This window comes from Pichia kudriavzevii, chromosome 5 (assembly GCF_003054445.1).
Source record: "Pichia kudriavzevii chromosome 5, complete sequence".
Taxonomy (NCBI): Eukaryota; Fungi; Ascomycota; class Pichiomycetes; order Pichiales; family Pichiaceae; genus Pichia; species Pichia kudriavzevii.
The window spans coordinates 1087045-1099102 of NC_042510.1; the positions used below are offsets into that span (position 1 = coordinate 1087045).

The window sequence follows — 12058 nt, forward strand, 5'->3', positions numbered from 1 at the left end:
TCATAACTGGCACAGCATCGGTGCTTACATGATCAAATAATTTGTTTGTGTTCCTACAAAATTATCACAAGCGTGTATACGGCGGAAATTTCCATCAAAATATCGCATCAAAGAAGAGAAAAAAAAATTTTAATTTCCTTTAGTTTTTCACTTTGTAATTTTCCAACTTCAACTACTTTCAAACGGAACGTCATCTAGAGTCAAGCGGAAACAATTCACTGATTATAGTATGGTTCAAAAGAAAACTACACATAAGAAGTTCAACACGGATTTTATTCCAACAATTTCAGATTCAGAATCTGATGTTCCAGATCTAGATTCAGAAGACGAAATTGTGCAAGATAAAGAAGTTGAAAAGGTTCAAGAGAAAAATTCTAAGAAAGCCAAAAATAAGAAGGAGAAAAAGGCGAAAAAGTCTAAATCCAAAAATACTGCCACTGATGAAGAGGATGAAGATGACAAGGAAAACCAAGTTTCCAAAGACCTCAACCCAGATTTCATTTTCTCTGTCGAAGATTTAGGTTCCACAACGAATTTCGACGGTTGGGATTTTGATCTCAACAAAGACCAGTCTAAAGACGGGCTGAAAAAAGATGTTGATCTTGACGATATTATCAGAAGGAAAGGTGGTTTGTCTGGTAAGGTTAAAATCAACAAAGATGACGAGAGTGGAAATCATGACGATGATGAAGAAGCTGACGAACATGATGAGGAAACCAATAAGGAAAGTGAGGATGAAGACAACGATGAAGATGATGACGATGACGATGACGATGACGATGAGTTAGCTCTAGATGGATTTGGAATGGGAGCAACACCAAAAGATATAGATGTTTCAGAAAACACTAACAATGATGATTCTGATGATTCTAATGGTGAGAATGATAGTGATGGTAGTAGTGATACTGAGAACACGGGTGAAGGTGCTATTGATAAAGAAAATGGTTCTGATTTAGATCTTGGTAATTCTGATAATGAGGAAAACGAAAACGAAGATTCTGCAGAAGCTATTTCAAAGTATTTTGATGAAGATGAAGGTCAAGTTGCGAAGGAACAAGCACATAAATCATTTCAAAGTCTTCAATTGTCCCGTCCAATCCTTAAATCTTTGACTGCCCTAAACTATAGTTCTCCAACACCTATTCAATCTGCATCAATACCAATCGCACTGCTGGGTAGAGATATAGTTGCAGGCGCTGTTACTGGTTCAGGTAAAACTGCAGCATATATGATCCCAATTATTGAAAGATTACTGTATAAACCCGCCAAGGTTGCAAAGACTAGAGTTATAGTATTGACCCCTACAAGAGAATTAGCAATTCAAGTGGCTGACGTTGGTAAAAAATTAGGTCAGTATGTTAGTAACCTTTCCTTCGGATTAGCTGTGGGTGGTTTGAATTTGAGACAACAAGAGCAGCAACTGAAAACCCGTCCTGATGTTGTCATTGCAACCCCAGGTAGACTAATCGATCATATAAGAAATTCACCATCTTTTTCTGTGGATGATGTCGAAATTGTTATTATGGACGAGGCTGATCGTATGCTTGAAGAAGGATTTGAAAAGGAAATGCAGGAAATTGTTGAACTGTTACCAAGAAAAAGACAAACAATGCTTTTCTCTGCAACGATGAATTCATCCATCAAGCAGCTTATCGCATGGTCCCTTCAAAAACCTGTCAGAATCATGATTGATCCGCCAAAAACTGCAGCTAGTGGTTTAGTTCAAGAATTTGTTCGTATTAGAAAAAGAGAAGAATTAAAACCAGCATTACTCTATTCCATTTTGTCCAGATTTGACCCAAAACAAAGAGTCATTGTTTTTGTCAGCACAAAGGATATGTGTCATAAGTTGAGAATCAAGCTAGGGTTATTGGGCCTTAGAGTGGGTGAATTACATGGTGGTTTATCACAAGAGCAAAGATTAAAGAGTGTCACATTGTTTAAAAACTCAACTGTTCCTGTTTTGTTGTGTACAGATTTAGCTGCGAGAGGTTTGGATATCCCTAAAATTGAAGTTGTTGTTAATTTCGATATGCCTAAGACACACGAAATCTACTTACATAGAGTTGGTAGAACAGCGAGAGCTGGTAGAGAAGGTATGTCCATCAGTTTTGTAGGTGAAGCAAAAAGGGAACGTGCTATTGTTAGAGAGGTTATCAAAAATGTTGAAGAGAGCAAGAAGGGCAAGGCCGTTGGTCGTAATGCAGATTGGGATGAAATCGATCGTGTTAATGAAATCCTTGATGCTAAGAAGGATCTGATAAATGAAATTATTGATGAAGAGAAACAAGAAAAGGCCGTGCTGGCTGCAGAAATGGAGCTAAAGAAGGGTGAAAACATGTTGAAATACAAAGATGAAATCCAGAGTAGACCTAAGAGAACATGGTTTATGAGTGAAAAGGAGAAGAGAGAAGAAAAAAATAAATTAAAAAGTACCTTAGGCAAAACATCGAAGCTGAATAGTAAGAAGAGAAAGAGAGAAGAAGCCTTGGCAGAGGCAGGCAATACACGTAGCTATAAGAAAACCAGCAAAGATAGAAGCGATAACAATACTAAAAGAATCAATAAAGCTTCCTCTAAAGGTAAAAAGGGCAAAAGAAGGTCTTAAGCTTATTGATTGTTATCCTTAACTAATAATAATATTAGCTGTTTCAAATATAAGGGTAATTCTTTACTAGTGGTGCATGTATTGAACAAGAATAGATTAATTTTTATAACTTTAGCTTTATCTTTAGTTGAGGCTATGTGTCGTTTATTTATAAATCGATATAAAAAAAAGCAATGAACGGAGACTAATGTACAAAATATCGGGTCAAACCACCTGAAAGGACTGTGAATTGTGATTTGTTGGGTAATGAACAAAATTGAACTGAGGGTGCTGTGAGTATTCAACTTTGGAAACATTAATTTTTGAGAGTTAAAGACCTAACAATCTTCATAAAGGATAATGTCAAGCTCAACTGCGGTACATTGAGGAGCTACACTTTGATCATAGAGATTGTAGAAGTCACCAGACAGACATTGGTAGAATGTTGTGCTGTCACCTAATGCCAACTTACCATCAATGATGCTCCAACCTGCCGCATAAATAGAACCAGCCTGTGGTGGTGGACCATCAAACTGGAACTGTCTATTTGAAACAATTGCGCCAATTCTACCCTTGGCGTCACGTAAAATAGAGTCTTCCAGAGTCATGGTAAGAGCAGAGTCGGAAGAACAAGTAAATGGAAGTTCTCTCTTGTCAAACAGGACAGTGGCGGTTTCTTCAACTAAACGTTTTTCAACAATCACGGTTGTTGGTGCTAGGGTTGGTAAGTTGAGGGTAGTTATAGCCTGTGTCACAGTTGCAGTTGGAGTGACGGTAATGTAAGTGGTTGGTTCGTCGGATGCGGATGTAGCCTCACTGGAAGATGAAGTGTGTTTATCAGATGTCTCAACTGATTCGGTGGATGACGAAGCAGTATCGTTTTCTGTATATGGAACAACGACGTATGACTTGACGACCTTGGTAATCTTAGTGGTCACCACGTCAGCGTCATTGGTGGTAGAAGACCTGGTGACGGTGGTCAATGTAGTTGCTTGAATCTGACCATCTCCAATCTGAGTGACCACGTTGATCGCTTGCTTCGCTGTATTGGTTTCAGTTGATCCTTGTATTTGGCCATCGCCTATTTGGGTAATAACAGGACGGTTCTCTGTTTTTATTGTTCCTGTTGCAGCTTGCAATTGACCATCTCCTATTTGTGTTACTGCATGCATTCCCTCACTACCGCTATTAACAGAGGTTAAATCCACCGATGATGTAATTGGATTGATGGCAATACCAAATTTGCTGGTGAATTGGGTAGTTGCACCATCGGGGACCTTACCATCCGGACTTAGCGTTGAAAAATTCTCTCCTGGTGTATAACCGTCACCCTTGACGGCGGCTATAAAGGAAGTGATTATAAATAACGAAGATAACTTCATTCTGGCTGTATAATATATCTGCTTGTTGGTTGTTTCAGCTTAATACCTAAAAGAACAGACACGAGATATAATGGATTAGAGTTGCCTGACAAGCATCATTCTAATGGATACACACTGACTTAAATACCTTGTCATTATTATACGGAATTACAAGAAATCACAAAGCATGAGAAGTTGATCCATTGAAATCAAAACATAAACACAGAGGCTGAGTACAGAATATGTTATTACTGATCAACAGGTAAACAAGAAAAGAACTAATCCAAGCCAACTAATAGGAAAAACTCAACGTACTTGCGGTGGCTGGTTCCCGCCTTCCCTAAACGGCAATTTGTCTTTCTTATCGACCGCGATTATTCATGTTGACCAAACTGGGGAAGGCTGGTTTTAAGAGAAATTTTGACCTCGCTCCCGCCAATTTCGGAGGTGTGCGGAAATAAGCTATGAAGGTTACGTCAGTCTACGGGAACCGTGTTTGGCAAATGAATAATTTGAAACAATACACATTATGTAGAAGCTGTTTTATAATCACTAGTGAAACTTCAGATACCCTCATGCATAGCCAATTTCTTTGATCTCTCCAATATCGAATCCCACTTGATGTTGTAAATGACAATAATTTCGGAAACTCCAACAAAGAGTAAGCCGGCACCGTTACCTATCCAAAGTCCCATCAACTCTAAATTCATTTTGAATCCTAAAAATAGAGCCAAAGGAACCGCAATAATGTAATACCCTATCAAGCTTAGGGTTCCGCCAGTCAATTGCATTGCTAATGCTCTAAGAACACCGTTCCCAGTGCAGGCTAGACAATCGAAAATAACAAATATTGCCACTAATGGTGAGAGACTGACAAACATCGATATAACTTCTTCGTCCTGTGTAAAAAGTTGTGCGATTCTGGCTGATCCAAAGTAGATGATTATGCAGTTGAACATACCGGAAACAATAGAGGAAAGAAACCCAACATTAATGGCCATTTCAGCACCCTTTATATTGCAACCACCAACAAAATTGGCTATACGGGTGGAAGATGCTACAGAAATAGCAAATGGAACCATGTACAGCAAAGAAACAACCGATGATAATGCAGACTGGGTTGCCAACATCGATGTGCCGAATTTGGATGCAAACAATGTCAAGATTTCATATGCAAGTGACTCTGCTAACAACATAACAATACCTGGGATTGCAAGTTTGGATAAATCATTCCAATGTTTGAAGGCATCTAAGGTAAATCCATCCCAACACTCATTGCCGTCTACAAACACAACATAAGCAACAAGTAAAAGCAGCATTGCCCAAAAGTTAATGACAGAGGCTATTGGAGCACCTATGAATCCTAATCCAAACCTTTCCGAATAGATTAATGTCCAACTCAAAAGAATATGTAGCGGTGCTGTGATGAAAAGTATATATGTACCAGCATCAAATATTCCTTGTGCTTGAAGAAATCTCTTCCCGTTTTCAAAGAGAATGTAAGGTGGGCCACCTAATATTAGCACCCTCAGAAATTTCTGTGTAAGTAGGATGACCTTCTCGTCCTCTAAAATGAATGACAAAAGATAGCCGCTGAAAAACCATATCAATGCCGCTGGTACAAATAACACTAATGAAAATAGTGAGCATCGTTGTGTGTGTATACCCACATGCTTATACTGCCCTGCACCGTAAGCTTGAGGACAAAGAGTATCTAATGATGTTGCAATACCTTCAAAAATTGTTAAGACAATTGTAGATGTCATGGAGGCCATAGAAACTGCAGCTAACTCCTCCTTACCCAAATGACCCACAAATACCACACAAACTAAGGAAAACATTTGTTCTAAAAAGAAGGTTATAAGCAATGGAACAGAATATCGAAATAATTTTCTGACCTCTCTATGCAAAGTGGTGTCAGTGTGTGAAAAATCTTCGTCTTCTTCATCTTTGATAAGCCCTTCGAGGCTCAAAACGGATGACCTTCTACTTGCAGTTCGTGAAGGCGGGAACATTGTATCAATACGTTCCAGTGCATCATACCCGTCGTTTGAAGCATTTATAGCACCATAACTTTCAACTTCTTCCTCATTATCTAATAAACTCCTTCTTTCTCGTTCTTCATCGATCCATTGATTAATGCTTTGGATTTCATCATCCGTGACTTCTAATGTTGATGGTAATGATCGAAATGTTGAAACAGACTCTGCGTTACTATCATTGGAATGAACAGTTTGATTATCAATGTGAGATCCTGAGCAAAGACTTAAGAATGACCGCTGATCATAGTCGTTACTGTAAACAAAGAGAGGTGAATTCGTACTCGGCGGTAAGAAAGTGAGAGGGATTTTCCTTCGTTTCGAATTTATAGCAACATTGTTAGATGTCAATAATGACTTTGGCAGTTGGCGTATTGTTTTCGAAAAAATCCCAGTCAAATGCTTCTTGTTGTGTCCATTGCTAGTCTCTGCTTGGAGCTCCGGTTTTCTCCTCATAGCCGAAAAATAATATTATCCAATAGAAAGACTGTATAATTCAAGGTCGATGGGGCCTTTACTACACTTTATTTTGATGTTGGTCTATAATGTTCGGGTGTGTAGTCGTATAGGATGTTGTATTGCAGTCAACTTGTGAGACTATTGCTGTGATTCTTCAAATATTCGGTGGCTAAAATCTGAAGCAATATTTTTTTTTAGGGTGAGATTTTTTAATGGAATTTTACTTGGGAATTGGAAATCTATTGTCTGAATAAACAATTACAAAGGATTCAATAAAACTAGGATTCAATAACTTCTATGAGGCTCAGTTATGTTCTCACAGCAAACACAAAAATATCACAAGATCGCTATGTATGTAGTCGATAGGTTGTCATGATTACTATTCATCTAAACACCTAGACATGTAGAGCCTATTAGAGTAAGCTCACTAATTTTGACTTTGAATCCTCCAAAGAGTTACAAACCAAAAATAATTTTGGGAAAAATTACTCCGGCCTAATTCTTTGTCGGTATATCAAGGAAGGAAAACTCCAATGGTTTAAAAGACTAGGATAAAACTAATAAGGGACATTATAAAATCTAAAAACTTAAAACTTGTCCCCATTTTGATTATCAGGTTATTTTTGACATAAAAATCTTCTCTAATGTTTCGTCTCGTCCAAAATTGAATGCTTTGAATAGAGTGAACAGGAATAATTATTAACACAGAAAGCCTAACTGTACACAAGGAAAACACTATAAGTAGAATTACGTATGTCAACCTATAAAAAGGGGTCCAAAGTTGACAACTCAATATCTAAATCTTGCACGATTAAGAGGTTGGTTTTTATAACCTTTTTAGGGTAACCAGAATGCCATCTACTTCAAGCAGAAAAGAAAATGTAAAAACACCCGTTTTTAATGGCTAATCTGATACTCTTCAGAAAAGATTTATGAAGAACCAGCCGTAAAAGTCTCAAAATTTATTCGGATAGTAATTCCATTCAATACAAATAAATTGAAAAAAATCAAGCCCGATGCGGGGCTCGAACCCGCAGCCTTTTGATTGCACTTCTTTATAAGAAGAAATCTTAAGAGTCAAACGCTCTACCGATTGAGCTAACCAGGCATAAAATGTTCCGATACCGGGAGTCGAACCCGGGTCTGCCCGGTGAAAGCGGACCGTGATAGCCGTTACACTATATCGGAAACTGATGAAATATTAGGGTCCAGGAGAAAGGTGTCGAAATTATTTCCTAATTTGGGATGTTTTGACGGTTGAATCTTTTTAAGAATAATCACTAATCTTATCAATATCTATAGTATTGTATGAAGGAATGATAATTGTGATATACGTATTAGTAAGTAGGCAATAGGTGTATTAGCTCACGAGTAGATAATGGGCGTGGTAGAAGTTAGTCGTAGTAGAAGTAGTAATAGATTTTTCTCTTCCTCCTTCTGCTGCTTTCACTCCCGATTAGGAGCTATATCAATTATATCAATTCTATATAATAGGATATTATCCGTCTTATATACTTCACGCCCGCAACCTGGAATCACCCTCAGTTGCTACTCTTTTTCGTGTAGCAGACTCCTGTACGAGCTTATTACGTTTTAGGTCTATTTTGTTTTACTATGCCAGTTCTGTCATAACCCGTTGATGAATGATAATTAATTTATGCCAATGACAGTGTCTCCGACGGCTTCTCTATGCCTATTCTTACATGATCAACGGGGCTAACTCTCTTTGCTTCCTACTCCGGATACTTGACCCTTGTTAACTTCCCTTATTCTAAAATCGAAACCTTAACATCAGTATGTTATCGTCTATCTACTGGCACTTCCTTTTTTGGAACACATCCTGAAAAATCCCTTTCACTACCCCGGCTCTTGGGAAACATCGCCCCGATGTTCCTCAAAACGGTGCAACAAAATAACTGGATAATCCCGGATGGGGGCACTGAACCAATGAAGCTGCAAAACATTAAACCAGATTAGAATAATAAATGTAGGTGGATCCTGGCAGTAACAATAATTTTTTTATGAGCTCAATTTGTATTTCTTTAAATCGAGAGTGGCTAACTTATTTCAATCAAAAAACAATATGTTCTATGTTTTGGTAGGAGCAATATCTGTATTTTTTTTCTTCAGCTGAGGGACAAATAGGAACGTTCTATGTATTATAATTATGATTACTTTGTTGATATCAAACTTGTTCGTGTTCTTGAATTAATTCGGCTTTGTACATTGGACTTTGACGTAGTGACAAAGCTGCTTGGTTGAATATTCTTTCAGGCACCTTTCTTGCTAGAGTTTGATCACAGTCTTTCCAGAAGACATCATAAGTCTTTTCTTTGCCTGGTTCTTCTGACCATCCACCGATACCACTCAGTTCGTTAATTCTTGCCAACATCTCACGCTCTGTTCTAGGCGGTTCCTGGTAAATATTGGGGTTTTCTTTATAGTATTTAATCCACTGTACATTTGATTCACGATCCTTCAAATTAATAACCGGTAAATCGACTTTATAAGCATTGCCGTTTATTTTCTCGACTAGTCTGTATGGCCCATATCATACTGGTTGAATTTTTGTGTACCTTATATTCACACCAAAGGCATCTTGATGCACTAACACTAAGTCACCAACTTTATATTCAAAGTATCTTCTTTTTCTATTATGGTGTTTTCCTTGTCGCCCTTGTGCTTTACAATATTATCCAGTGTGCTGTAAAATCAATTTCACACGTCTCACAAATTCTTCTGCGTTAGGTGAATATCTGTTATCCTCCAAATCCCAGCTATTTACTTTTCTAATCATGTTCGATTCATACCCGTAGGCGATTTCAAAAGGACTTGCTTTAATGGAATCTTGGTACGTTGAATTGTAACTAAGTTTACACATAGATAGATGTTCATCCCAGAATAATTGATCGTTTGAAGAATATTTCCGAAGTAACTGATTAACGATCTAGTTGACTCTTTCGGTTTGACCATCAGTTTCTGGATGATTAGTAGTCGAAAATAGTAGAGAACTACCATTGAGATAATGTAATGTTTGCCAGAACTTATTCATAAACCGAATATCTTTGTCACTAACTATTCTTTGTGGGACACCGTGTAACTTGATAACATTGTCACTAAACAAACGAGCACATGCTGCAGCATTAAGTCTTTTGTGCGCTGGTATAAAATGTGCCATTTTTGAAAAGCGATCAACAACAACCATGATCATATCGTAACCTGTTCCCGATCTAGGTAAACCTGTAATGAAATCCATCGTAATGTCGGTCCAGCGACCTGTTGGGATTGGTAAAGGGGAAAACCACCCTTGTCTTCCTCAGTGTTGGTGTTGTGTTGTTGACAGATATGGCAGGTTTCTACCCATTTTTGATTTGTCTCAACATAGATGACCATTAAAAACTATCTTTAAGATTCAAATAAGTTTTCCATGCACCAAAGTGACAAGCATCTTTGGAATCGTGTGCATTTTGAATATTCTATACGGTAGTTTCTTGTAGTTTGGAATAACTACTCTAAAGAAATCTTGAGACTCTAATGTCTTATAATAACGTACCTCATCTTGATAACAGAAATGTTTGATTTGATTTTTTATCTCAACTGGAACTTTTGTTTTATCTCTCAAAGTTCTGAATATCAAGGCATAATTAGTATCTTTTTTATAACCCGTAATAATTTCTTTTTTTAAATCTTGATGGGCTTCGATAATACCTAGTGTCAAAGAATGTATCTGTGTTTCATGCTCCTCTTTTTACGTCAATTCCAGCAACGCCAATTCGATTTTGGTTAGCGTTAAGTTGTTTTCGTGGTTATATGGGTATCTAGATAACGCATCAGCGGCAGAATTGTTCTTTCCCTGTAAGTAACAAATATCAAAATCAAATTGTGGTAAAAAGTCCATCCATCTAGCCACTCTAGTGGAGTCTATAAGATTTTGGTTTTTTAAGTAAATTAAACTTTTGTGATCCGTCATAACAATGACATGTCTTCCCATGAGATAATATCTTCATGTTCTTAATGCTTCAACAACAGCCAAAAATTCACGATCATATATTCCATGATTCAGTTGACTTCCAACTAGCTTCTTTGAACCGTAAGAAATCACATCTCGTCATTTACCTGTCTCGTCCAACTTTTCTAGAGTATAACCTAATGATACTCCACACGCATCGGTATTTAGAACAAATTTACAATTGCCTGACCAGCTTGGGTGCACCAAGATGGGACTTGATATCAAAGCTTTCTTTAGTTTGTTGAAGGCTTCGTCTTGTTCACTTGTCCATTTAATTTGTTTTGTCATGAACTTATGAATTGGATTGGCAATTTTGGAATGCCCTTTAATAAACCTTCTATAGTACGAAGTTAAACCAATAAAACTTTGTGCTTCTTTGATCTTGTTTAGCGTTGGCCAACTCTTTACCTTTTTAATTTTCTCGAGAGCGGTTTGAATACAAATTGGTGTAACAACATGTCCTAAGAACCTAAATTCTTGATAAAAGAATCTGCATTTCGACTTCTTCGTAATTAGTTTATGTTTTCTTAGTGTCGACAAAACTTCTTTCACGTGCTTACCGTGAGTTTCAACATCTTCGGAGTATATAAAAATGTCGTCTAAATACACTTGGACAAATCCATTTATTTTTTTAGACAAGACATTATTCATCATCTGTGGAAAAGTCGCAGATGCACTTGTTAGTCCAGCCGGCATTACCATCCATTCGTAATGGCCAAAATCAGTAGAAAATGCCGTTTTCTCCACGTCTTCATCAGCAATTCTCACTTGGTAGTAACCAGGCGTCAACTCTAACTTAGAATAGACTTTTGTCTTACCAAATCTTGAAATCAATTGATCAATATCTGGAAGTGGAAACTTGTTCTTAACAGCATTATTGTTTAAAATCCTATAATCAACACACATACGCATAGTACCATCTTTCTTTTTAACAAATAGCACTGGACTGTTAAAAGGTTTGGAACTAGTTTTGATGAAACCTTGTTTGATTAAAACTTCAACTTGTTTTGTTAGTTCCAGTTTCTCAGAGAAGCTTAATGGGTATTGTTTTTTCCAAAGAGAACTCATTAGGGTAAGACAAGGCAACATATGCCCGCATCTTTTCTTTGGCGGTAGTTCAGTTGGTGGATCTCAAGTAAACTTTTCAAGTGTTTCCTTTTTCAATCCTCTTGCATGATTTGCGTCTAGGGGCCGATATTTAAATCAGCTTTGGCTTTATCGATATCGGGACTTACTAAATACCTTAAAGTTAGATCACTAAATTGCCTCTTGATAAATGGGTTTCCCAACATGAATACCACATGCTCAGTATCAAACATTTAAAATGACCTAACCTCACTTATACTGATAGTTTCTTTGACTACCTCAAATGGGACAATTACGTCTGCGATAGCAACACCAGAGTTTCCGATAATCTTTACTGTTATTGATCCATCGAGCTTGGCCTTTTGCTAAACACATGAACTTCCTCAACAGTTTTATTAATAACTGTAAAAGTGGTTCTGGAGCAACCAAAATGTCATCTGCATATTTGATATAAACGACACCACAAATTAATTTTGGTTTTTCTTTTTTGGGATGGTCATAATGTGAGTGTGGGATG

At 37.4% G+C, this 12058-nt stretch overlaps 4 protein-coding genes and 2 non-coding genes across 6 annotated transcripts, besides 1 other annotated feature; 1 reads left to right on the plus strand and 5 right to left on the minus strand.

Annotated features, from left to right (window-relative positions):
- Positions 1 to 229: 229 nt before the first annotated feature.
- C5L36_0E05130 (uncharacterized protein) lies at positions 230 to 2608 on the plus strand (the record flags this gene model as incomplete). Its single annotated transcript, XM_029468076.1, has 1 exon — positions 230 to 2608. One exon carries the CDS (start codon positions 230 to 232, stop codon positions 2606 to 2608), a length of 2379 nt encoding a protein of 792 aa, XP_029323936.1.
- Positions 2609 to 2925: 317 nt separating this feature from the next.
- Positions 2926 to 3969, minus strand: C5L36_0E05140 (uncharacterized protein; the record flags this gene model as incomplete). Its single annotated transcript, XM_029468077.1, has 1 exon — positions 2926 to 3969. One exon carries the CDS (start codon positions 3967 to 3969, stop codon positions 2926 to 2928), a length of 1044 nt encoding a protein of 347 aa, XP_029323937.1.
- A 542-nt stretch (positions 3970 to 4511) lies between these two features.
- C5L36_0E05150 (uncharacterized protein) lies at positions 4512 to 6443 on the minus strand (the record flags this gene model as incomplete). Its single annotated transcript, XM_029468078.1, has 1 exon — positions 4512 to 6443. The coding sequence occupies one exon, from the start codon at positions 6441 to 6443 to the stop codon at positions 4512 to 4514; it is 1932 nt and encodes a 643-aa protein (XP_029323938.1).
- A 1013-nt stretch (positions 6444 to 7456) lies between these two features.
- C5L36_0Etrna12K lies at positions 7457 to 7554 on the minus strand. Its single transcript has 2 exons — positions 7517 to 7554; positions 7457 to 7493 (listed from the first exon to the last, which is right to left on the minus strand). It is a non-coding gene; the product is annotated as a tRNA-Lys (tRNA).
- An 8-nt stretch (positions 7555 to 7562) lies between these two features.
- On the minus strand, positions 7563 to 7634 carry C5L36_0Etrna11E. Its single transcript has one exon. It is a non-coding gene; the product is annotated as a tRNA-Glu (tRNA).
- A 127-nt stretch (positions 7635 to 7761) lies between these two features.
- Positions 7762 to 12058: part of an inverted repeat (IRL5) that runs on past the window's edge.
- Positions 10555 to 11544, minus strand: C5L36_0E05160 (uncharacterized protein; the record flags this gene model as incomplete). Its single annotated transcript, XM_029468079.1, has 1 exon — positions 10555 to 11544. One exon carries the CDS (start codon positions 11542 to 11544, stop codon positions 10555 to 10557), a length of 990 nt encoding a protein of 329 aa, XP_029323939.1.